General features: G+C 49.5%; 1 protein-coding gene across 1 annotated transcript; it reads right to left on the bottom strand.

Annotated features, from left to right (window-relative positions):
* Positions 1-3972: 3972 nt before the first annotated feature.
* Positions 3973-20445, bottom strand: ASAH2 (N-acylsphingosine amidohydrolase 2). Its single transcript, XM_021537056.2, has 20 exons — positions 20319-20445; positions 18765-18853; positions 17978-18127; positions 16853-17029; positions 16059-16186; positions 15588-15665; positions 14979-15099; positions 14166-14291; positions 13786-13872; positions 12186-12290; positions 12004-12085; positions 11593-11708; positions 10481-10575; positions 9589-9628; positions 8709-8804; positions 8135-8230; positions 7423-7572; positions 6652-6711; positions 5715-5803; positions 3973-4162 (listed from the first exon to the last, which is right to left on the bottom strand). Exons 1-20 carry the CDS (start codon positions 20443-20445, stop codon positions 3973-3975), a joined length of 2202 nt encoding a protein of 733 aa, XP_021392731.2.
* Between the last annotated feature and the right edge of the window lie 4931 nt (positions 20446-25376).

Below are 25376 nucleotides of genomic sequence, written 5' to 3'. Positions count from 1 at the left end.
GCCTCTGTCCTTTTATACATCCGTGGTAAACAGGAGCACACTTTGCTCCAGAGGGATCGATCCCAGGTGACACTGGCAGGGTCACAAGCTGTTCAGGAGTGTTTTCCACATGCACTTTGGTGACCCTCGCCAAGCACACACAGCAGAAAATTGGCACTTTTTGTACTTCTGCACTTCTAAGTGAAAAATCAAGGGGTTCTTGGCCTCTTTTCCCAGCACTACTTTGGTCAGTAATTATTTACCTGCCAGTGCTACAGGGATTGGGTTTGCTGTGAATTTATTACAGTGGTAATTGCTCCTTACCTGATCCCTGCAGAGTTCTTCTGGGAGTTGTGTCGATAGTGAGAAAACACCGAGCAAAAATAAGAAGTGTAGATATTTGTGATTTAGGGCAGTGAGGGATTGGCCCCACCTTGAGAGGAGCCTGTTGCCAGGTCACTGATAGGTAAATCTTTTTTAAGATGAGGCCCTGCTCCTTGGAAGACCATCACAGCTGAATGACTGAGAAACAGCAATTCCTGGGATGAGGAATTCTGGGTTTGCACCTTTCCAGAGAAATCCTGAGCCAAAGCAATGGGGGAAGCTCTGGTACCTTGCTACTGATGACACAAGGCAAGGCCTCCCTGCCACTCCAAAAAGAGATTTTGCCAAAATAGCTTGACATTGTTCTTCCAAAAGAGGTCAGCTGTACTCTGGGCTCCAGCAGCTCTGCCAGCTCTATTATTTTCCCTCATTAGCTTTTCCTCATGTCCTGCTTTCAATTCCTCCAAAACCAGGGCAATGGAGAAGTTGCTGTTGTGCTGTAACATTTCCCCCCTGGCACAACTGAGGTTCCCTCTTTGCTCAGCAGCAGCTGGCTGGTCAGTTTTGGAGAGCAAGGATGATTTTCCAAGGAATGTCAAACCCCACAGCACAACTTAAAGAAAACATTATTTCCTATTTGTAAAGATGTGGGTTCCCAGTGGAGAGCGAGACAAAACCAAAAACCATATCCACCCTCCACCACCAATTCTAAGAGAAGTTTGAGGTGTAAGTGATGAGATCAATGCCCAGGAAAATCAGCAGATGGCCCCAACTTTGGCTGCTGGCAAGGCAGGGGGTACAAAAACTGCATTTTCCATCCCCCTTCTTCCAGCCAGCACTTTCCTGGAGGTCTGTACAACACGGGGCCTCTCACCTGAGGTGCTGAGTGAGAATAAAACATCTCTTATGGTGACACAACTCTGTGTTTGGAGCTGGCCAGACCCTGGGACATCCCACAGGGAAGCTCTCGTGTCCCACTGAAACCCCCTCAGTCCATGGGATAATGTGACTTTCAAAGGGATCTGCCTTACCTTGGAGCTTGCACTGCTCTCTTTTCCCAGCTTAATCTCCCATCTCATCCCATTGCTCCATCACATACCTATCTGGATTTCTCCCTTTTGGGGGAAAAAATCCTAAACAAACAACCTTTGAAAGTGACATCCCAGTGAGGGATATGGGTCAGCCTGGCCCATGGTGCTCTCATGGGGTGAATGTCTCTTTCTTCTTTCTTTGTTGTGTCTCCCAAAATCTCAGTCTTGGATAAAATTCCAGTTCTCAGCTGTCCTTTTCTAAGTGCTGGTGGGGGCTTAGACAGCCCCTGCCCAGCAGCTCCTGTCCTTTGGGGATGCTTGGGGTGGGCTGCTTTCTCCCTGGACACCTCCAACTCCTCTCCATGAGGAGACTCATCCTGGCCAGGCTCCAGCTATCCACAGGATTGTGCCCATCCAGATTTGGGACTCCTAAAGGAATAAACTTTGCAAGAGTGGCATTCCTTGGTCCCCAGCCTCACCTTGTGTACATCTAACCCTGGCTGTGGAGATGTTACAAACCAGAGAGCTGCAGACAGGTTGCACACAAATACCCTCCTTGGGATGCTGGAAAAAGCCTCAGACAACCACAGGATGCAACAAATCCCAAATCCTGCATCCAAGCCTGCAGAGGATTCTCCCCTCTCCCCCAGGGCCTGGGGTCAGATCCAAATTAGCATCTCCTAATCCAGCTGGTGGATTGGGAAGGGACAGGATGTGCAGGAGGGAGTGCGCAGGAGCTCAGGCTGCCAACACAAATTTCCCGAGCTCGTGGTAGTTTATATCCCACGCCAACAAAAATAAAACAAAGGTGGAACTCTGCCCTTCTCCCGAGCACGTAGCAGGGCACAAATGGCTCCACGTCGAGGGACAGCAGCCCAGGAGAGGGACGAGCAACTGTGAGAAGTACTGAGTGCTATATTTAACAGCTGGCGAAGTGCCCAAATTCCTGAAAATTCTTTTTTTCCTAAGCTTTGGCTCAAGCTTGTTCTCGTGTAAAACAGCACTGGCACCTAGTGGCTGCTGGATCCAGGCACAGCATCCCAAAAAAGCGTGTAGGGAAGCAGGGAAGGGTTGCTGGTCACTGCCTGCCAACAGCCATGATGCTGCTACAGAGCAAATAAAAGCAAGGGCTTCTCTCCCAGAGAATTTTCTACACGCAAAATATGATTAAAATCTCCCCAAAAATGCCCCCTAAATTCTGCCCTCTGGTAACAGCCAAATAAACACGAGGTGTTTCACAAGGACACCTGCTTTGGGGCACAAGGGACTCGCCAGATATCCTAATTCTGGTTTTCAACACTGCCTTGTCCCCTCTGTTTCCTAGGAACTCTCTTCTGGGGTCAGATGTTTGTGGTTTAGAAGGTAAATCTTTTAATGTACAATCTAGCTTGGCTTGCTTAAACACGTTCTAAACGTGTCCTGCTGAAAAAAACCCCGTTGTTAGTGGGGTGGCTGGGGGGGTTATTAGGACAGGACATCAGGAGCATCCCCAGGGATTTGATTCCCAGTGATGTTCTTTCAAAGCTCTCTCTTTTACCTGACTCAGTATTGCAACTGCTTTGAGCTCCTCCGGATGGGGATCTCTGAGGCTGATTGCAGCTGGTTGGAAATGAATAATTCATCCTCTCCTACTGATTTTAAAGAGAGGCAAAATTATCTGATTGATGATTCTCTGAAGAATTAAGGAGATTGCATACAAAATTGGTACACATTATTGGAGCTTATTAAACATTTACAGTTGTTTAGCTGTCAGGCCCTACAAGAATCCTAAATCCAGACCTGAAATATGTTTTCTTCTCCCTGTGGCCTCTGATTCTTCCACTTATAGATGGCAGAGGAGATTTAGGGACTGTAGAGCTGTCCCATGGTAGCGCTGGTGGGAGGCAGCTCAAGAGGGACCTGCCACCAGCACTGGGTCAGGGTGGTCATGGCTTTGTCCAGGCAGCTCTGAAACCCTCCTGGGAAGATCTTCTACATTCCTGTGGTGAATTCCATTCTTTGTGGTGAAACCCTTTCACCTAACAGGTTTGGGCACTGTCCTTGTACCCTGCAATGGTAGCAATCCAAGCTGTGCTTGGATGAACTCTTGTGTGGGTTGGAGAGGGAACACAAACCCTTCCAGTGACCCACCTGTAGGTAACTCTGGGTGGCCCTTCATCCAGCCAGAGCCTGCTGGCCTTGGGTCCTTCATGATGCTCCAGCAAAACAGGCTGGGGTCTGTTCAGGGCTGCCTCACCCACAGCTTTAACTCATAAATTCAATTCTTACTGATTTCCATCTAATTGCCTCCAGGAGAGCCTATTCACCATCAGTAGGCACAGGTTTAATGACTAAAGAGGAATTTACATCATTATTACAGTAAGAATCAGCTGAAACCTGGTCTGGCCAGGATAGAAACCACTTGAGTGACGACACATGAGGAGACTCGCCTGCAGGAAAAAGCCAAAACTTCCCAGGAAGTTGAGCTTTGCACACCAAATGTTGACCAGCAGCACCCAAGGGGCAGCAGTGACATCCAGAGCCACAAAAAAACCCTCCCAGAACATCATGGAATCATCTGGAGTTGGAGAGGAGCCACAAAAACCATCCAAGTCCAGCCACCAAATTTCCTGCCCCTTGCTGTAGGGAATGGGGTCACCTATGGAGCTGTGATGTGAAAAGCTGAGGAGGAGCCCTCAAAGGGGACGGTGATGACACGAAGGAAGGACAATCTTTTCTTGTAGTGCCCGAAGTAGCGGAGCCGGTACACGCCGGGCTCCGCGCCGGCCGCGATGTGCCACTCGATGCTCACGTTGCTCTGGCCACGGGATCCTTTGCTCCAGTAAAACCTGGGAAACAGGCCCAAAACTGCAGTCAGCAAGGAAATCCCCGTTTTCTTGGAGCTCACTACGTGCCACGAGATGAAGACACTCCAAGGAAGTGTATTTTAAGTCCTCCTTGTGCAGGGAGCAGAGCTAAACACAGAGGGTAAATATTCATTTGAATCACTAAGTCTGTCATGTTTAAGCTCAGGACTTCTGGCACCCATTTCCACATCAAAAGCCCATTTTCTTTTACAGAATCCTTTCTGTTCAACCCCCAAAACTCTACAGAGAATGCTCAGCCCCAAAACCCCATATATCTCTTGGACACAAGGGATTGTTCAGCTGGTTCTGAGGGAGCCCTTCTTGGGGAAATGAAGATTCACCTACTGAAAGGTGTCACCAGCCTTGCTGCTTTGTGGATATTTTTCCTGAAGGCTGATATCTCCACCCTTCACTTTTCATTCTTCCAAACTTTTAAAAAAATTGTTGTCTGTTTATGCTACACTGTGGGAACTCAAAATGTCTCTCAGACATTTTTAGAGGTTCCAGGCCTTGGTCAGAAGCATTCTAGACCCTGGCAGACAGCTGAAAAACAACTGTGATTTTGAGTTTGAGCCATGGAATGAATTACCAACTTTGGGGTGGAACAAGCAATCACAAAAGGTTAGATAGTATAGTATAAGTAGTTACGAAGTAGAGGGGGAATTTTTTTAGTATTGTACAGGGGGGTTTTAGCACATGTACAGGGGGGTTTTCACTTTGTACATGGGGGTCAGAAGTTCTAAGATGGAGGAAAGTGGGCTGAACCCATCCTTCTTCCTTCTTCTTCCTTACCTCCATGTTCATGCTGATGTTGGCACTCACAGATTGGTTTAGAGTAGAAAAACACTTGGCAACGTAGGTAGTAGGTATTGGGGAATAATTGTAAACATGTTATACGTAATATATCTTATAAAAGATAGCAGCAGCCCTGGGCGGAGGGAGAGATGAAGAAGGCAGCAGATCGAGAGGATGTCAGGGGGTGTGTGTGCCTCTACCCAGGCCGCTGATCAAAGAGCCGCAGTCCAAGAACATAATCTGTTAGATAACTAGCAATAAACTGCCTTGAGACCGAACAGCTAAAGCCTGCGGAGTTTTTCTTTGGAAGCACGGGTTGGAGGAGGAATTTCACCACCGCATGTGGCCCCAAAACAAGGCTGGGGTTCTCACACTACACACCTGGCCAGTTTTCCCTGTGAGTCTGTCCTGTTTTCTCTTTGGCATCCTGTTTATCCCCACGGTGTGCCACAGGGACGGATATAGGCTAGGAGCAAGCTGGAGCACAAACCTTCTGTAATTCCTGCCCTTCTCTCCTCCCTTTCCCAAATTTGCAAGCCTCCATTCTAGATTCTGGAGGCAAGGGGAAAACAGTTGTGCCAAATTAACCCCACCAAATATGAGCTGATCCTCCTCTGGAGAGCATCACCTGCAGTGCCAAGACTGACCTGCAGCTGGGAGCTCTGGAATGAAGCCCTTAGGTGAGACTGGAATGACTCCCTGGATTCTGTGAGATGGGGAAATTGCTCAGGGAACCCACCTGGTGTCCCAGGAGGCATCGTTCAGCACCACACGCCAGCTGCTGGAAATGTTGGAGTATCTCTCCACCGTCAGGAAGTTGTGCTCAGTCTGGAATAAAACCACCAAAGGTAGGCAGACACTGAGGGACAGGCACGTCCCCACCTTCTGTGGCACTTAAAACTGGACAGGGACTCTGCTTCCTCATGTTTTACCATCTAATGTGGGAATTACTGGCAAAAGTGTTCTGTTTTACTGCCAAAGCACAAATTTAAGCTGATAAATGATGTGAAAAACTTATCTGTAGGAAGAGAATGGTCACAATGTCTACGCAAGGTGAGGGATGGAATGAATTAAGTGCTTTTCTAATTTCCTTTGTTTTGTTAAAGTAAAGCAGCAGGGTGGTAGGATGGAAATTAGAGACCAAGTTTGCCCTGGATACCAGCCTGGTCTAACACATACAACTTTAATAATATAAAGAGATCATAAACAACCCAAATTCACTTTGTTGCCCAAAAAGCTTTCTAGTGGTGTGAATTCCCAAAGCACACATCTTCCCCTGGTCTCCTAGCAAAGAAAAAAAATGCTATCCAAATATCCATTAATCCCAAACACCCCAATTCCAGCATCATTCCATCAATCCCAAACACCCCGATTCCAGCATCATGCCATCAATCCCAAACACCCCAAACTCCAGCATCATTCCATCAATCCCAAACACCCCAAACTCCAGCATCATTCTATCAATCCCAAACTCCAGCATCATTCCATCAATCCCAAACTCCAGCATCATTCCATCAATCCCAAACACCCCAAACTCCAGCATCATTCCATCAATCCCAAACTCCAGCATCATTCTATCAATCCCAAACTCCAGCATCATTCCATCAATCCCAAACTCCAGCATCATTCCATCAATCCCAAACACCCCAATTCCAGCATCATTCCATCACACTTACCGCATTCTCTGCAGAGTTCCTGGGGTTTGCACCCACAAAAGTCACTTTAGCAACTTCTCTCTGGGGGAGAAATTGAGATTTGTATTAAAGGCTGAGCAGCACATTAAAAGCATCCTTTGAAGAGGCTATTTGATGTATTCAGGGGGTGGGCTGGTTTTGTGGTGTTTTCTTGTGCTTGGTTCATTGTTGCTGTTGTTTTAAATTATTTATAATTTCACTTGTTGCAGCAGCAGTGGGCAATCTGTGCTTTGAACTGCTTCTCTGGGCCTTGCAATTCCACTTGTCCTGCTTGCTGGGTAAACTCCACCACTGCCCATAAAAAAGGGAGGAAATAAGGGACATTTTTCAGAATCCCTCCCTGCCTTACTGCAGGGAGTAAGGAGAGAGCAATGAGGTGAAAGCTCTTGCTCTGAACATCTTATCTAAATGCTGAGCATTGAAAACAGAACAATTTCTGACATTTTGATTTAATCTGATTGCTGCTTGTAAAAAAATCACTGTAAAATATTTACCTACTTAAGCTACTGCTATTTTGTTTTGAAGCAGAAGGGGAAATCTTCTTTGTGCTGAGTGAAGGGCTTTTATTTCCCCCTTTATCCACCCATTTTATTCCCATTCAGTACATGGAATGGAAATGCTCTGTCCCTTCTCAGCCGTGCCCACCAGAGAGACGAGACCTGTTTGGTCTGAGGGCACCTCAACTCACAGCCTTGTGGGGTGAGAATTTAAAGGTTTCTCCAGCAGGTTTTAGGGACTCCCTGAAGCTCTCACCTCTCGATACTCTTGCCTCACTTCTTCCAGCACATCCCCAAAGGTTTTGTTGGCTGGCGCGCTCTCGGCGCCGAGAGAAGGCAGCAGGGTCACGCTGGTTACGTTGAAAAGTGGGGGCTCTGGACCAGGGGACAGCTCCTGAGTGGCATTCTGGCAGAGGGAAAATGTGCTTGTCACACATCCACATGATTCCCTGAGGAAGCACAGCTCTGCCTCCCAGCCTCTGCTCGCACGGATTGTAGGGATAATTAAAGTGACGTGAAACCACAGCAGAGGATCTCCAGCCGTGCTCTGCCTGCAGGAGCAATCCCTGCAGGACACTGCTCTGTTGCTGGGGTCTCCTAAATCCAGAACATCCCAGGATATTCCTGCCCATTGCTCCAGCCCATTCACATGGTCACAGCAATAATGGGTGCCGCCAGGTACACCGAAAACACAGATTTTTTTTTTCTTTTTGGTAGAAAAGCAGCAACTTCAGGCTATGCTGAAGGTTTAGAAGTACTGATTGCCTACACTTTGACCTGCAACACCCCCAGAATTTCTCAACGGGTGCCAGAGCCCCATAACAGGAATTATTTTCATACCATTTCTCAAGGTGGGTTCTGAAGAGAGAGGGCAGCAATTGGGTGGCCTCGGTGAGCAACAGCCACCATCACTGACTTAAGATTTAGATGTCCCCAGCAGGCTGTGGCATGTAGGAAATTCTGCTTACCAGAGCAATAGCCTTGGCCAGGCCCCTGTACAGCTGGATGTAAGCAGAAAGGGTGTGTGGCCCATAAATAGTTGAGGCAGCCTCGTATCGTTGAGCCTGGAAAGGAAAATTTGGGAGAGGAGGGTTGGGAGGGCTCCTGGGTGGTTTGCACATCCCATCCCAGCCAGCTCAAGATCAGCAGTGGGCTATTTATTCCCTTTCTGATAAGGAGACAGCCCCAACAATTGGCCAAAGTATTTCTGCTGCAATTTCAGGTTACTCCTCATTCTCCAACCTGCTGCAAACAGGGAGGGCCTGTTTGCTCTTGCAGTTAGCACAGTTTTACCCTCTTTGCTCTTGCAGTTAGCACAGCTTTTACCCTCTTTTAAAGGCTTATGATGCAACTTGCCTCCTCCTCCAACTTTTTGGGGTGGGATTCTTCCAACCCCAGTTCTTCCAACCTTGCCTCCCAGTTCTCCCTGCCTGTTTTTGTGGCAAAGGAGAAGAACTCTAAACACACACCATTTCACATGAATTATTAGCCCTTGATGCCAAAAAGCTGAACTCAGATTCAATCCCCAGTTTTAACATTTACCTGGTATTCCTCATAGGTGGTGATGTAGTGGGTGTAGACATTGCACAGACCTGCAATCACAACGTTCATCCCTGGTGTCCCATGGGAATCAAATTCCTAAGGAGGGAAATAAAAGCCTTACCTTGAAACAACTGCTTAATGCACAACTATACTGTTGTTATTATTGTCATTGTTATTATTATATCAATATTGTTATTGTTGTTATGGTAGTTGGCATTGTTATTGTTGTTATTATAATTATTATTAACTATGACAGAATACAAAGTTATGGGAGGAAGGGGGCTGGATGCCCAGGAATGCAAACCTACAAGTGCAATTTGCCTTTTTTAAGGTCTCATATTCATTCCCCAGTGAAAAAACAGACAAATGACCTCACATTCCCATAAATCGAGGGGGTTTTTGGAAGCTGATGTCTGTATAGTCTTTTTAAAAAATCAGGGATATAAGTATAAGAAGGCCCAGGGAATTGTGGAGACAGCATCTGGGATTGGGTTTTATTTAGGCTGCAACCAGGATGTGTCAATCAAAAGGAAAAACTACTTTTGTCCTTTTTTTTTTTTTCTGCACTTGTTCTCATGTTGCAGAATCCTGGTAGGGATTAAGGAGCTGAACTCCTCCATCCCAGAGCCAAACCCCTGCTGGCATCAGTTGTGCCTGGATCCCTGTGGAATTGGCTTAAAGGACTGAAACCCGAGCAGTTGGTGTTTTGGGGAGGATATTCATTTCTCCTGCCTGTCAGGAAGCAGATGGAAAATCTGTCTGAAGAAAATGGGAGAAGGAAACATTTGTGGGACACGAGCCCCATGAGCCCAGCTGGGAGGAGGCTCAAGAAAAGAGAAGTTCCAGATGTGCTGTGCTCAGGGGAACCTCAGCAACTCACACTTTTAACAGCCTCCCGCAGCCTGCGTCCAGACATGGTCCTGGGGCATGGAGGGAACAAAGTCAGGCTCCAGAATCAGGGAATCCCAGAATCTTTTAGGTAGGAAAATCCCTGCCAGCCCACGGAGTCCCAGCTGTGCCCAGTGCCCACCTTGTCCCCAGCCCAGAGCTCTGAGTGCCACCTCCAGCCCTTCCTGGGACACCTCCAGGGATGGGCACTCCAAAGCTCCCTGGGCAGCCCTGCCAAGGCCTGAGCAGCCTTTCCATGGAGAAATTCCTGCTGCTGTCCCAGCTGAGCCTCCCCTGGCCCAGCTTGAGGCCGTTTCCCCTTGTCCTGTCCCTGTTCCCTGGCAGCAGAGCCCGACCCTCCCTGGAGTTCTGGAGAGCAGGGATCTAAAGCAGGAATTGCTGGCTGGACTTGCAGCACCCACCAGAAATTCCCACAGCAGCTCCAGCACTGCCCAACATCCCTGAAAAGCCTCTGTGCTCCAGTTCAACCAAAACACCTCAAAACATTTCACACCCATCACCACAACCAGGGAGGGGCTGGAGGCACCCCAGGGCAGGGTAGAAATAAAGGTACCAGAGATAAATCATTATGCTATTTAAATTTGCATCACTGCACCACCAACAGTCAGTGCAATTCATCATTGTGGCGTTTCTGGTGCCAAAAACAGAATCAGAATTAGCAAATTCCTTTGGTTTCTTGAAACTGCATTTTGTTACAACCAGAATGATTCAAGAAGCCTGTGTGCATCTCAGTCGTTCTCAGGGTGAGTTTGGGGAGAATTTTGAGGCTACCCTCCCCCTTTCTACCTGCAGGCAGAAGTGTTCCAGGAGGTTTGAGGGAAATCTGGCTGCAGTAAATGCAGCAGGACCCAAGGAATACACACGTGAACTCCCCGGGCACAGCAAGGATTGCCAAGGACCCGATGGCAGCGATCTGCACATCCACGATGTCTGGGTGCCAGGGGTGGGGCCGAGTCATCTGAGGGGCAGGAAAAAGTGCATAGAAATACTCTGGTTTAGTAGCAAAAAACAAAACAAACAAAACAATCTGAGGTGTTTTCCTTCCTACAGTCATCAACCAGGCAGATGGATTTATTTTGTGAATTTACTGGTAAATTAAATTTATTTGTGGAACACGTGAGAGGGTGCTTTACCTTCATATGATGGATCATAAGGCAGAAGTAAATACTATAGGTAAGACCAAAAAAAAAATCCCTAAATAAGGTTGCCAAGAGGGGCAGTTTTAGGCAAAGTGGGTAAAAAAAGGTCAGGGTAGCACCTAAAAACCCCTCACCTGCATGGAAGAAGGATAGAATTGGGATTGATGAGGAGATGAAAAATCCTACTCCAGTGAGCCAAAAAAGGGGTTTTTTTCTGAGGAGCAATTTGCTGGGGGCAAAACATGAATGACAAAAGCTTCTGAAGCACATCAGAAGCAGGAGGCCTGCCAGAGCATCCCTAAAATGTGCTAAAGCTGTAAGAATAAAGTGTAATTTACTCTCAGCAACACCATCCTGCATGGAGGAGGAGGCTGGGAGGAGCTGGGGGCCTCTTTTGGGGAGAGCTGAGGTGAGGAGCTGATTGAACACGAAGTGACAGCAGGGAAGCTTTTAACGAGGCTGGTGAAAGGAATAACAATGAATTTCCTTATGCAGAAGTGCTCTGAAGAACCCTGGACATGATCCCTCTGCACGGCAGCGTTTGCTCAGTGCCAATGGGAGCATCAGGTGGGAAAAGGGGCAGCGATTTCCAGTCAGAGTTGTAAAGCAGGATTTGGGGAGAGCTCAGAAAACACCAAGCCATGCCCTGAGCATGGGCTGGCATCGATGGAGCAGCAGCTCTGCAGAGCCCACGCAGCCCCTGCTCCCTCCTTGTTCTTCACCAGACATCACTGACATTGCCTGGAGCTCCCTGACAAGCCCAGGAGGGATTGGGATCTGTGATCCCAGCCCAGCGACCCCTGCACTCCCCAGGGCACACACAGGTGTGTCCTTACCTCTCCCGTGTTGAAGAGGATGGGCTTGGGCTTGTGGCAGGCTTTGGTTTCGTTCGATGGCTCTCCCAGCAGCTGGTCCCGGATTTGATCCCAAAATGGGTCCCCTTCTACTGAGCCTTAAGGGGGAAACCTCTTTAAAATCTGTTCCTACACCCCCTGCTCGCAGGTAATGAGGAGAAACGAGCAGAACAGTCCCAAACCAGCTCTTCCTTCTCCCTAATCTCCATCCCATCCCTTGCTCTCCTTCCTCCAGGGCATGGCCGTATCTTTTTCCCACATGGACACAGACAAACCTGTGAGGGAGTTTCCTCCACCTCCCCAAAAACCACCCCTTTGGATGCCGAGAAGTGACACTCCAGGGCTTTCAGTCCATCTGGGGGATGCCCCCATTGGGATCTGCCCAAAGATTACCTTGGGTGAAGTTGAAAGCCCCCACTCCGTCAATAGTCCCCGCAGCAAAGCTGTGCCCCAGGGCTGGCTTACAGGTTTTAACCTAAAGCAGGAGGGGAGAAGAAAAGGAAAAAGAGACAAAGCCCACGTTCCCCCGTGGTGGCGGGTGCTGCTGCAGGAACGCGGCGTCTCCCCGCTCTCACCGTGTGCGTGGCGTTGAGCTCCACGGACACGCTGCTCATGTTCACCCACTGGTGGGCTGAGCTCAGGGCTCCCGTCACCTCCTGGGAGGCTTTTTCATACAGCTCCTAAGGGACACATGAGGGGGAAAATAAATTCCTGTGGGACAAGCAGTCAGGAAGAGCCGTACGGATCATTTCCTCATTCCACCTTCCTGGGGCCTCTTCCAGGCGTAAATCTGAAATTCCCAAGTCCCTTTGTTTCTGTCACACTGAGCCCTGCAAGCTGTCCCTGTCTCTTTTACAGCTGAAACATGCCTCTATTTCAGCAGGGTGGCAACTCCCTTCCCCTGTTGGCCGCCTCTTGGCATTCCTCACATCTTAGGCCCAGCAGGAAAATGTTTTCTGTGAGGAAGAAGCGTTCTGCTCCACTCATGGCTCAGAGTGCTGCATGTATCTGCTGCACCCCGGACAGCTGCAGGTATTTCCTGCACACACTCAGCCCCTCGGGGAATGGTTTTCCAGCCCCACGTTGGTCCATGGGGAAGGTTGCCAGAAGTTATACAGGTTTCGTGACATTCCCAGAAGGAGCTGAGGGCACAGCCTTGGAAGGCCAGGAGTCTGGGGTGTTAAAGGCAGCAGCAGGGTTTTTCCCCTGTGTTTGATGCACACACCAGCACTCTTGGACTGGGGACAGAGGCACAACCAGCCTGGAGTGACTTCAGGGCACAGCCTCTGCAGAAACAGAGCAAAAGCCACCACCAAGCTTCCTGGTCCCCCTCCTCTGCTGGACACGCTCCAGTTCCTACAAGCTCCTGTTCCTGAAATGCCACCAAAAGCTCTCCTTGCACTCACTGCTCTCACATCACACAGGAGGGGAACCAGCAAATTCAGTCCAGGGTGGCTTCAGAGCCCACAGGTGACAAAAGGGAACCCTTAGGGCTGAGGAAACGCAGGGTCAAGCAGAGCAAGGGGAGCATCCTCTGTGGGGGTTTCAGCAACACTTTTTACCTCACACTTGTGTCAGTTTGGGAATGTGATGCCAAACTGGCCCACGAGTGGTGTGTGGTGGTGTCTCTGAGCTCTCCCAGGAGGATTTTTCCCATCATGATGTCTTTGAGATGAATGGATGAGGGATCCTCATCATAGCCCAGTGAGGAACATTGAGATCAAAACCCCAAACCAGCATTTTCAAATGACAACACCTGCAAGGATGCATCTAAATAAAAGTATGTGTTATCCAGTCTAAATTCAGGTTTCTAATCAGATGTGTTCTACCTGAGGAAATTTTTCACCACCATTAAGATTTCCTATGCTGTCCTAAGCCTAACAAATTCCAGGCTTTGAGGTCCTCTTGATTCCAGTAGACAGAGACATCACCAGCTGTTTGCAAAGCTCATTTACCCCTTAAAAACAAGATCAAGGAACTTCAGAGTAATTTGAATCTACAAAAATTCACCAAAGGAGACACAAGATATACAGAATATGGAATATAGGAGACAGAAGATAGAATACAGAATATCCAGGGGGAAGGGATCCACAAGGCTCACCAAGTTGTTGAAATGAGCATGAATTCCTGTCTTAGCAGCACTCACACACACTCAGAAAGCAGAATATCCCTTACCTTTGCTTTCAAGTAGATATTTTGCCCTATAATCCTGGTGCTCTCAAACATATCGTTCCCAGGCCCCTTGGCCATGCACATGGCTGCCTGTTGGGAAATTTATTTGGTGATCAGTGACTGTGGAGAGCAGCTGGCACTGCCAGCTGGGAACTGAGGGCTTCTTGCAGGCCACATCACATTTAGCCAGGGGGTTGCCACACTCAAGTTAAATTTGGGGTGACCAACCCAAAAATCGGGTGCGCGAGGAACAGAGCGCGGTCAATCCCTGGAAGTGGCATCCGGGGCAGTGCAAAAAGGCGATTTTTAACTTCCAGTGCCCTCCCCGTGCAGGGGGGTGAAGCACAGGGCCCTGCAGAGGGGGACGGGTGGGTCACACTCACCCCTCCGACGGGACAGGAGCTCTGGGGGTTGTCACAGGACTCGCCCGTGTTGGCGCAGAAGGGACCCCGCGTGTTGGGGGACACGTCTCCCAGGTTGGAGGAGGCAAAGGCGGCCACGAAGGAGCCCTGCCGAGGCCAGGGGAGCGCTGCAGCGCCATGCAGGGAAAGCTGCAAAGCCCACCCGCAGCTCTCCCTGCGGCTGCTGCGCCAAGCAGGGCTCTGGTTCATTCCCAAACTCACTGGCAGCTCTGGAATGGGGGTTTGGGCACATCCCAAGGGGTAGGGCAGGAAGAGCAGGGGAGAATTGGATGCATGTGCTGCCATTGCAGGGAAAAGAGACAAACTTCACACCACCTTGGCGTGCAGACAGTGTTTCCTCCTCCCCCTCTTCCACCTCAGCTCTCCCCAGCTCCTCATGTTGCTGATCAGATGTTTATGGGTCATTGGAGCACCTTGAGCAGGATTTTTTTTCCCTTCCAGGTGTTCACCACGACTGATTTACAAGGTAAGAACTATTGGAACTGGCTGCAGGGACACTTCCCAGGTTGTTCAAGGTTGAACGCTTCCAGGGATGAGGCAACCACAACCTCCCCAGATTTTAATCAAAATAAATGTGAGTTATTCCTCAAGTCTGAATAACTGCCACCAATTACCAGTTTGGAATGTCAAGAGTACACCTTTCAATTTCCCTTCTGAAAAAGGAAATAAATCAAAGCATTCACCTCAATCCTTGTGTTCCTGTGTTTGCCCTGCTGTCCCAGCTCACCCTCCCCGTCCCAGCCCTGTTTCCCCGATTCCTTTGGGTGCTCCCACCTCTCCAGGGAGCATTCCCTTGTTCTTCTCCTGCTCAAACAGGTAGGAGGCGTAGCCCACATTGTCACTGTTCACCAGGTGGTTGGAGTTGTTCATGCTCACCGGGTGCACAGCAAACCAGCTGAGAAGAGGTCAAAAATGAAATTAAAATGAAATAAAAAAGTGAAAATGCTCTGTTCACTCTGTGCAGAGGCAATTGACCTGTTCAATCCTATTGGATTTCAATCCTATTTAATTTTCCTATTCCCAGTTTGGGGGAATTTTCTTTGGGAGAATACACACAGAGGCTCATGGTGCTTAGGGATGGATTAACAAAAGCAGAGTATTCCCATCCTGTCCCTTCCTAACCAAGGGGGCTCATGGCTGAACAATCCAGACCTTGAGGCCTGACAAGAGTTTGTCACTGCCATTGTCAGGGCCACCAAGAGCTCCTTCAGACCTGAACTGACTCTTGCAGTAACCTGGAGAATTACATTTTGCAGATATTTCAATATTCAAAGGAACGAGGAGGAGTCAGTGATGCAAAAATCTGGGAAAAAAGGAACATCTTCATTCCTACAAAAAATAATGAGGGTTTGGAGAAAAACCTGCTGCTCTGGTGGTCAGTACCTGATAAGGCCTAGCTCGTGTCCATCTTCATCTACCATCTTCAGTAGCACCATTTCCTTATCCGTGTTGGATGAATACCTGGATGGGAGCAAAGCAGGGAAATCCCGTCAGAGTCAGGGCTGTGCTCTGGTCCTCTGGCAGGTGAAATCCCCACTAGGCTGAACAAGGATGTGAAAAGGTCATTCCAGGTACCACCAGCACACAGCAAGGCCTTAGAGAAGCACCTGGAACCAGCTGGGAAGGCGAGGGAGGAGCTGTGGCCGTCACTGTCCTCGGGCACTGCTCCTCCAAGGAATGGAGGTAACCCAGATTCCTGCACCGAGGACAACACTTTAATGCCCTCTGCCTCTATTTGTCAAATAAAGCACAAGGTCACATCCCTGACTGATTCCTCATGCTTAGGGAGGGCACCTACAGCTTCCAAGCCCTTTCCTAGCAGTTATTTCTTTCTCCTGCCCGGGGAGGTTTTACCTGTTCCGCTCGGACTCCGGGTTCGCAAGGTAGGAGAAGGGGCTGCGGTTGATCTGGCTGTTTTCTACCGTGCCTCTGTTTATAAAGAGCCTTCCTCTCTTCATGTTCTCGTGGGCAATATCTATGCTCTGCAAAGCAGCAAGACAGGGCCATCAGTCTGTAAGGCACATGGGAAGTTATCTGGAAAAACTCTTTCCTTCCCTCCCTGTCCATCCCCAACCCTTTCTTGGAATTTGGGGGTGCTTGTTTGTGGGACTCAGATTCAGTCAAAGGAAGAAACTGAGAGTTTCTATCCAGGCAAAAGCCTGGGAAAGAACTGGAGAAGAATGTAAATAATTCTTTATCTCTCTTGTTTTTCACATTGTTTATAGTTAAGTTCTATCACTGTGCATCAAGCACTCTGCACCAATGCTTTGGGTTGTTTTCACTTCAGGACTAATGGAGTTGGTCCTCACAAAGCTCTGTATAAAAGAGCAGTGTATTTTGAATAAATGGGAGTTTTACTCTCACAGCCTTCTGATCTGGTCAGTCTCTTCATTCCCGTCCTGCCTTGACAGCGACACTTGTTTGTTTGGGATGTTTTTTCCTAAACTCATCTAAAATTCTCCAAAATTACGACAACATTTTTGAACTACCAACGGCTGTCTCTGAAGAAAGGGTTCAAAGCTCCTGCTTTTTGAGCTGCAAACAAGCAAGCCCACCTCAAAGCGGGCTGTGCCACGTGGAGGTGCCACCCCAAACACCACAGCCAGAGCCGCGCTGGGCACCAGCACGCCGAGCTGGGCGACACCGACCTTCACAATGCCATTCACGATGGAGCTGAGGGCTGGCTGCACGAGCCCCTTGCTGGTGATCCAGAACAGGGTGTACTGGAAGTACCCCCCAGGCCCCGAGTGCGTGTGGGTCCCGCTGAGGATGACGTTGTCCTGCCGGTACAGCTCCCCGTACTTGCTCCGCAGCTGCTTCAGCACCTGAGGGCGAGGAGGTGCTCCTAAAAACCCCAACCAGCCATCCCCCTCCTCACTCTTCTCCTGCTGCCTGGCACAACAACAAGGTCGTAGCTGTTGGCTTGGCAGGAGGCTCAAAATAGGAATATCTGGTAAAAGACCTTTATATCCAACCTGAAGCGCATCCCAGATCATCCCAGAAGGATCCACAGTTCACCAGCACCTCCCTATCATTTTCACCTCTTTGTAATGAAGGGATGGGACTATTTTTGGGCTAAGAACGATTTATTGCTCAGATAAACATCAGTCTCAGAGGCTGTGAGATTTTAGAGGAGCAAGCACTCGGCCATAGCTCAAAGCAGTCACAAGCTCTTCATTACAAGGCAATACAGAACTTTCTCACCCAATGGATAGATACCACAAGGTTTATTTTGCTTTTCTAAGCCATCTCCTTTATTTTACTGTGGATATTTTTGCCCAATAGGCTTCTGTCACACTTATACACATCTGCTTCTGTTATAACTTCTAAACTCTCAGTTTATTCCACACAGCCACACCCCTACACTATAAACCCTTCACCATCTTATCAATGCAGTTTCTCACTTACTTAAGGCATATTCTTACTTACAACTATAGAAACATAAGTTTATGGGTTTTCTGCTTAATGGCTGTGTGCTGTATTTTTACATCAATCCAAGCTTCTCCCAAGGCTGCAGATCAAACCTTTCTGTGTCTGTGGAAGTTTCTGTTTTTCCAATTCCCACACCTCCCTCCCTCCTGCGCTGCACTAGGGGCACCAGGATAATGTATTTGTGATTCCAATGACCTCCTGGTGATTCTCCCGCTAAGAGAAGAACGAGCAAAGTCCAGCCTCATTTGCTGAGGGGCCCAAAGCTCTTCTCCAGCACAGACACAGCATCACCCCGAGGAAATGCCAAAGGATTCTCCAGCCCCTCCTTCACAGCCCTGTACCTCCAGCCTGACTCTCTGGGACACCATCCCGATGTCGGCGCTGACGAACACGACGCGTTTGGAGCCCTCGGGCTCTGCCACGATGAAGGCTCGGCTGTAGAGGCGTGAGAGGAGCCCCCCACCCACCTGGTCGGGGTTGGCATATCCCATCTGCAAGAGAGGAGCTCCATCAGAAACACGGAGCCGTTTATCCCTCTACTTTTCCTGAGTAGATATGCCTGGGGGTCACTCAACAACTCCGAGCTCCCGTTCTGTCTTGCCCCACATTCCATAGAATGGCTGGACTTGGAAGGGGCCTTAAAGCCCATCTCCTTCCAACCCCCCTTCCACCAGCCCACAGCGCTCCAAACCTCAAGGGAATTTCAACTTATGTTTGAAGGCGACACTTCTCCAAAATTACGACAACATCGTAATTTTTCTGGGGACCCCCAGCTCCCCATCTCCCCCAGGTGACGTGGCTGTGCACAGAACTGCAGAAGCAAGGAGCTTTTTGGTGCAGAAAAGGCTGCAAAGACCTCAGCTTAAGTGCTAAGGGCTCGGCAGATCTCTCGGAATGCCTCCCTGCCTGTGGAAATGTGAGGAAGGTGGAAAGTTCCCACAGAGCATCCTCCTTCCCAAGACCAGGAGTCCTCCAGCTTCTTCCCAGTGCCATTTTGTGCCAAATGAGTCTAAAGAAAGTGACATTTGGCAAGGCAGAGGCTCTAAACGAGAAATCCTGCAAAAAAATACTCACAAAGGATGAAAAATCAGCATTTCACCACCCCCATGAGGAATTCCCCCCACTCACCAGAGGGACCTGTGCCACAGGCCCCGTGCAGTCAGCTCTGCCAACACCCACCAAGTACTTTGCCTCCTCTGCAATGTTGTTGGTGCAGCCTGTAACAACAAATGGCAGATCAGTGGGCAGGTGAGTGAGCAGAATTGGGGACAAAAGAGGCCAAAGGGCTCTGGCTGAGTGCTCTGAGGGGATTTCCAGTGGGATCTCAATGTGCTGAGGCTGTGAAGGCCTCTGTGGTGACAAAGGGTGGAGCAGGCATGAAGAACCAGCCAGGGAGCTCTGCAGAGGGGCCACTGGACTGTGTCAGATGGGTGGTGATGCACAGCGAGGGGGAAGCAGCCCAGCATTCCCAGTTAAACCCAGCCCAGCATTCCCAGTTAAACCCAGCCCAGCATTCCCAGTTAAACCCTCCAAGCCCACCAGCACCATGCAGGAACCAGGTCCAAGTGCTGTTTGACACAATTCAGCTCAGCAGCAGTAAGAAAAAAGGGATGGTGTGTCAGGAGCTAATGGGAAAGGACTAGGGGAGAGAGAAGGACATGTCCAACACATCCTGTGTCCAGTGCTGCCTTGGTCTTCCCCCAAAAAATCACAGCAGAGCCAGCCGAAGCTCAGAGAAGGGAAAAACAGCTCTGAGCAGTGATTTCCAGACAAATGCTGAGGGAAAGGTCTCTCTCACCCCAACCACCAGGAAGGTGCAGAATTCCTTCCAGGATGGGCAAACCCATGGAAGAAAAGCCATGGGTGGCTATCAAACCATAATCAATCAGAAAGGTTATCTGCATCTCAGGAAATCCCAGAGCCACAGATCACTGCAGGCTGAGATAACACCGTGGGAAAATATGAAATATTTCTGTGTGCTTGCTCTGTTCCCACAGCCCTCCCCAGGCAGCTGCTTTGGGATCAGGGGACGCTCCATCTTCCCAGCCTGGCCTTTCCTGGGCTGTCACTTGAAACACAGGAGAAGGGAAACACTCACACTGGCCACAGACTGATGCCATTTCTGCATTTAAAATGACACCAGCCAACTGGGCCACCCTTTTGGGACTACCTTCCTCTTCCTCCTCCTCCCCCAAGAGCTCCGATACAGAGGAGAAGCACTTGTGCAAAACTCGGGCATGTTACAGCCTAAAAACATGAAGTTTTGAGTCTCAGGTGTGAACTCCATCCAATCTGAGACCAAAATCTGGAAGCTGGAAGGCCCCACTGGTGAGATGTTGAGTCCAGCTCCTGACACCCTCGTGCCTGTGCCCGGGGATGGGGTTGGAGGCATCAGTGGGCTGTGATGGGGCTGTGAAACCCCTTGGTCAAATCCTGGGAGTGAGAGGCTCTCAGCAGGCACAGAGAGGGAAGGGAGGATGGAAGGAAGGGATCCCATCCCTGGGGCTGCGCATCCACGGCCAGAGAGCTGCTGCTGTGGCTGGGTGAAGGGACCACGTGCAGAGGTGGTGGTGGCAGCTCAGGAGTGACCTGAGACCTCCACCTGTCCCCCTCTGATTTAAATCCTGGCCTGGGCACCCCCTGGAGCAGAGGGCTCGGAGGGGCTGGGATAGCCCCACTTGCCATTGGTGTTTTTGGTGAGGAAGTGCAGGACCAGGAGCACCACGGTGAGGGAGATCATCAGCACCAGGCACGCGATCAGGATCATCTCCAGCCGGGAGCAGGAGCACTTGGATCTCTTTCCAGGCATGCTGGGGCCACTGTGGGAGCAGAAAGGAGCCCGTGGGACATCCCAGGGAGGGGCACATCCCACCCAGAGCTCATATCCCACCTTCAGGGAGCCTCTTGTGTCCCCCAGCCTGGTGTCAGAGACAGCAGCAGCACAGAGGGGGATGAGAAATGGAGATTTCTATTTCAGCTTATGACAAAAATGTGTCTCCTGCTGGCAGCCATCACTTCCTGACACCAGGCCTGACAGGACAGGGAGAGCATCCAAATTCCCCACCCCGTGTCTCCCAAGACACTTTGCTCACCCTTCTGATGAGATCTGGCAATAAGCCCCACAATATTCCACCAGATCCTGTGTTCTCTGAGCAGCTGTAGGAGATGCTGAAGCTCAGAGCACGGCAGAAGATAATACTGTTACCATAATAAACATCATTTTAGGAATCTCAGCTTCAAGGTCCCTCCCAACACACACCAGTCTGTGATTATTCTGTGGTTAGAGAGGGAAGAACGAAGCAGAGAATCTGATTTTCCTGGCAGTGACATTTGCCAGCTCTGGTGAAGCTCCTGCCTGCAGGCCATTCCTCACAGGGAATGTGCCCTGGGAACAATGAGCCCGCAGGAAACACCAGCTGGAATGAGCACTTCTGCTCCTGAAAAGGCTGCAGTGAGACATGACATCAGCAGAGAGCCAAGTGGTCACTCAGACCTGCTCCAGGTGACCTCTCTTATCAGCTTCTTCTGCTACAGCACTCCTGGCTGAATTTCACAGAGCAAACATTGTAGTGACAACAAATCTAAAGTTACAGGTTTCCTGCCTGCCCTCTTTGTTGCCTGAGCGTGGCATTGGCTGCCAGGCACCCTGAGCTGTCCAGAACTATCCCAACCCCAGCCTGAAGCTCCTCAGCATCACACACACCCCCACTCCTCAGCAGCCCACTGATTAAACTGCCCCAAAAATGCTGAAGCCACGAGCCCCGAGCCTACCTGAGCTCTCAGCCGACCCAGCAGCTCCCAGCTGGAAAGTTCACTTGGAAAGTTCTTGTTGAGTAACCCCATGAGTCAAGCGTGGCACAAGATAAGGAGAAACCAATCAATAATTTGAATCCCACGGGGAGGCGATGGGAGGTTTTTCCCCGTGTGTTTCTGTTAAGCTGCAGACAGCATCTCCCTCTCCCAAAATAACCCTTCCAGCAGTGCACTGCTCGGCTCTGCAGCTTGAGGAATTTGGGAATATTGTTTTCCTCCTCTGCCTCATCACAACTTGGGCCAGCCTGTGGAATGGTGGCTGGATGTGACTCCTGATCCTCCTGGAAGTTCAGTGCTCAGGGTTTCCACGCTCTACTAGAAGAACTTGGAAACACGATTGTATTTTAAGTGCAAAACTATTTCTATTAATGCATTTCTATTTAACAAAAACTTTATTTATTAAAACCCACTTTTTTCCCCCACCTGTTTCAAGTCCCAGCTAGGCCTGGATAAATTCTGCAGCTGCTCAAATCGCTTTATCCAAAGGCTTTTGGCACTTGGCTGTCGGAATCTGTGCTATTGATGATCCTGAGATTGTAGAAAGTCTCTGTCTCTCAGCCCCATTGCCAAAGAAGCCATAATTGGTCTGTGCTGGTTCCAGGTTGTTTATTCTGTTTATCTCTCACATGTTCTGCTGCCCTGCCCAGCTCTGTCCTGCAGGGCAGCGTGTGGGGCTCTGCCCTCAGTGGGATGTGACAAACATTAAATACCAGAAACTCCCTGGGCTGCATTTACAAGAACGTGCCAATATCTGTCACCTACGTTGGACAGTGTGTCCCCAGCCTGAACCAACAGAAAAATGCCAACACCACAGTGAGACATGGAGGGCATGAAGGAGGAGAAAAAGGACAAGACACACCCAATTTCCTGCATCTTGTCCCCTTTGGACCCCTAATCTAGAATTCTAAAATTTGACTTTTGCACCCATGCCACGTTTAATTATTACTTCTATCAAACACTCAGAGCTTGTAATTCATCCTGTAAGATGGAAAACTCTTTTCCATGGGCAGAGATCACAGACAGTGTCTCTGGGGGCTCTGTCCAGGGGGACCCCAGACCTGCCAGGGCACAGAGGGAAGCCCTGGATTCCCACACTTGGTCTCTCCCCAAAGCAACAGGACCCATCTCACCCTGAGATGTTGGTGCAGCGGGGAGGGAAGTTCCAACCAGCCCTCTCTCCCTCCACCATTGTGGTGGGGATTAAAAGCTGGGAGCACCTCTGGCATTTTGCCTCCCCTCTCAGGGAAGGGAAAGGAGTTCCCATCACCTTTCCTACAGTGCATCCCTGATCCAAGGGTTAACATTCCTGGCTGTGGCTGCGTCAGCACCTCAAGGTCACGTTCAGCACTGCCCTTTGGCTCCGGTGGTTTTTGGACTGGCTGCTGGGGAGAAACAAGATTTCCTGATACCTTATCTCCTGGCTGGGATTCCCAAGGAACCTGCAGGCCCTGGAGGCAGCCCTGTGGGCTGGCAGATCTCCCTGGACACCGCTGTGCTCCTGGGAATGTTCGGTTCCCAAATTGTGTCCCAAAACCTCAGGGTGAGCTTGGCAAAACCATGGAGCAGCTGCTGTGCTGGCACAGGGATGAGCCAGAACAGGCTGGGCAGGGGCAGGAGCTCTTCCTGCAGGTGATATACATTTGCTGGAGCATCAGGAAAAGCTGATTAGAGATTGAGTTTTAAGGAATTGTTCTTGTGATGGAGAGTCCTGCCAGCCCCACCCCACAAAATGCAAACAGCTGAGGAAAAGTGGCTCTGTAAGCACCTGTGCCTGGGGGTGGAGGAGGAGAAGGAAGACTGGTGACAGCTCAAAACATGCCCTGGGGAATATTTCAAATTGTTTTCCTGTGGAGGTTCTGGGGACCCCCAGCTCCCCATCTCCCCCAGGTGATGGGACTGTGCCCAGAACTGCAGAAGCAAGGAGCTTTTTTGGTGCAGAAAAGGCTGCAAAGACCTCAGCTTAAGTGCTAAGGACTCGGCAGATCTCTCGGAATGCCTCCCTGCCTGTGGAAATGTGAGGAAGGTGAAAAGTTCCCACAGAGCATCCTCCTTCCCAAGACCAGGAGCCTCCAGCTTCTTCCCAGTGCCATTTTGTGCCAAATGAGTCTAAAGAAAGTGATGTTTTCTTTACAATCTTCATCCTCCTGAAACAAGGTTCCTCCCCATCGCTGCTGCCACGGGAGTGCACTCTGTGACCTCCCCAGGGGCTGCAAAAACAGCACAGGGATTTCAGCCTCAGCAGAAGGGTCCAAACCCACCTGGGATTCATGGATCCCCTGAAGGAATCAGGCAGAGCTGACAGAAGGGAAACCACTCAGCACAGGTGGCCAAATGTGCATTCTTCCCTCAGTGAACCTCCAAATCATTAAGAAACAGGATTCAAACTACCTCTATGGAGGAATAATAAATTAATTAAGAAAATTTGTTTTGCAATATAAACCCATAAAGCATTTACTTCCCTTTCCTCTCCTCATTTTCAGTTCCTCATCCCTCCCAAGCAAGACCAGATCATTTTAGAGAGGTGGCCTTTTCCTACAGCACATAAATTTCACTGTAAAACCAGGAGAGCTCCCTTTCTGTAAACCACCCAAGCTGGGACTGGGTAAAACTAAAGTTAACTGGGTAAAACTAAACTCTTCTCTTCAAAATGCTCAGGCCACAATCTTCTCTGTAAACCTTCCGAAACAAAACCTCTTCTGATGGGCAATGAAGAGACTGAAAATAACTTTAAAAATTGCTTTTTTTTTTTTTTTTTTTTTTTTTTTTTTTTAATTTAAATTAAAAGGCCTGGAAGAATTCCTGAAACTGGCTGCATCAAGCCTTTTGGCCCCCTTGTTCTAGGGGCCAAAAATCCCTTTTTTTGCTGAGAAGGCAATGTGGATCAGCTGTAATGATGGGCAACTCCCCAGTGCCAGGGCCTCACTCATCCCTGCAGGACAGAAACCTTGATTGCAGCTTGTTTGCTACACCCTGGCCAGGTCCTGGGCAGAAAATTGGAACAACCATCACCTCAGCATGAGCAGGTGGCTGGTGCAAAACCTGAGATCCTGGGTGTGAGGGCTCTCAGAGCTCTCACAGCCCCCACAATCTTCACAGCAATGAAGAGGCCTCTTACATAATGTTTATTTAACAGAAAATGGCCAAAGTCCTTTTGCTGGGGCTCAGGGTGGCAGGAGATAAAAGTGTTCAGGGTGGCAGGAGATAAAAGTGTTTGCACAGAGCTGACAGCAAGAACCCTGCCAGGCTTTGGCAAGGGCACACCAGGGCTGATTTACATGAAAATCCAACACCACGTGGATTTTCCTCCCTGGTCAAAACACACACCCCAACTCCAAGCAGCAGCTGGAAGTGGGAGCACTTCTTTGTGGTGGTAAAAGGTGATTTTCCTGCTGGAAAGCACACACATAGAGAGTTTAGGAAGGGCAGGCTGAAGGGAAAGGTAGCAGAATTGGAGCAATTGCAGTTTCTGAACTCAAAATCCTGCACTTCACTGGGTGACAGCTGAACTGAAGGGATACCTAACAAATGCAATTAAAATGTTCTGGGGTGCCTCACCTTTCCTTCCCCACCCTCCCTTGCCTTGCCTCAAGAGCAAGAACTCTCCTGCCCTCCTGGAAAATCATGGTGACTTTTTGCTGCTGTTAATTTATGGCCAGACCTGTGAACACCCCAAATTTCCCCAGGTGATGTGCCTTAAATATATCCAGGGCTTAAAGCCTCGCCACAAATAGAGAATATTTTGCTATTCCTCATCAGAAGGTGCAGCAGCAGCCCCAGGGACAGGGCACTTCCCTGGGATGTGGGAGAGCCCAGGGAAGCATCACCCCCCTGGAAGAGCCAAGCAGCACGTGCCAAGGGAAAAAGCTCTGGCACAAAACTGGGAAAACCTCAAAAACAGCAATGCAGACTTGGCAGATCCAAATTCAG

The sequence above is a fragment of the Lonchura striata genome, chromosome 7, assembly GCF_046129695.1.
Source record: "Lonchura striata isolate bLonStr1 chromosome 7, bLonStr1.mat, whole genome shotgun sequence".
NCBI classification, from domain to species: Eukaryota; Metazoa; Chordata; class Aves; order Passeriformes; family Estrildidae; genus Lonchura; species Lonchura striata.
The sequence above is the reverse complement of the archived record's forward strand: the minus strand, read 5'-3'. Positions and strand labels throughout refer to the sequence as shown.

Excerpts from the sequence above, each read along its gene's own strand:
- ASAH2 (XM_021537056.2), bottom strand. The coding sequence starts at position 20,445 with ATGCCTGGAAAGAGATCCAAGTGCTCCTGCTCCCGGCTGGAGATGATC. Across the intron at positions 10,576-11,592 it reads TCCTCTTCAACACGGGAGAG|ATGACTCGGCCCCACCCCTG; the intron begins GTAAGGACACAC and ends CCTGCCCCTCAG. Across the intron at positions 6,712-7,422 it reads TGAGGCAAGAGTATCGAGAG|AGAGAAGTTGCTAAAGTGAC; the intron begins GTGAGAGCTTCA and ends TTTCTCCCCCAG.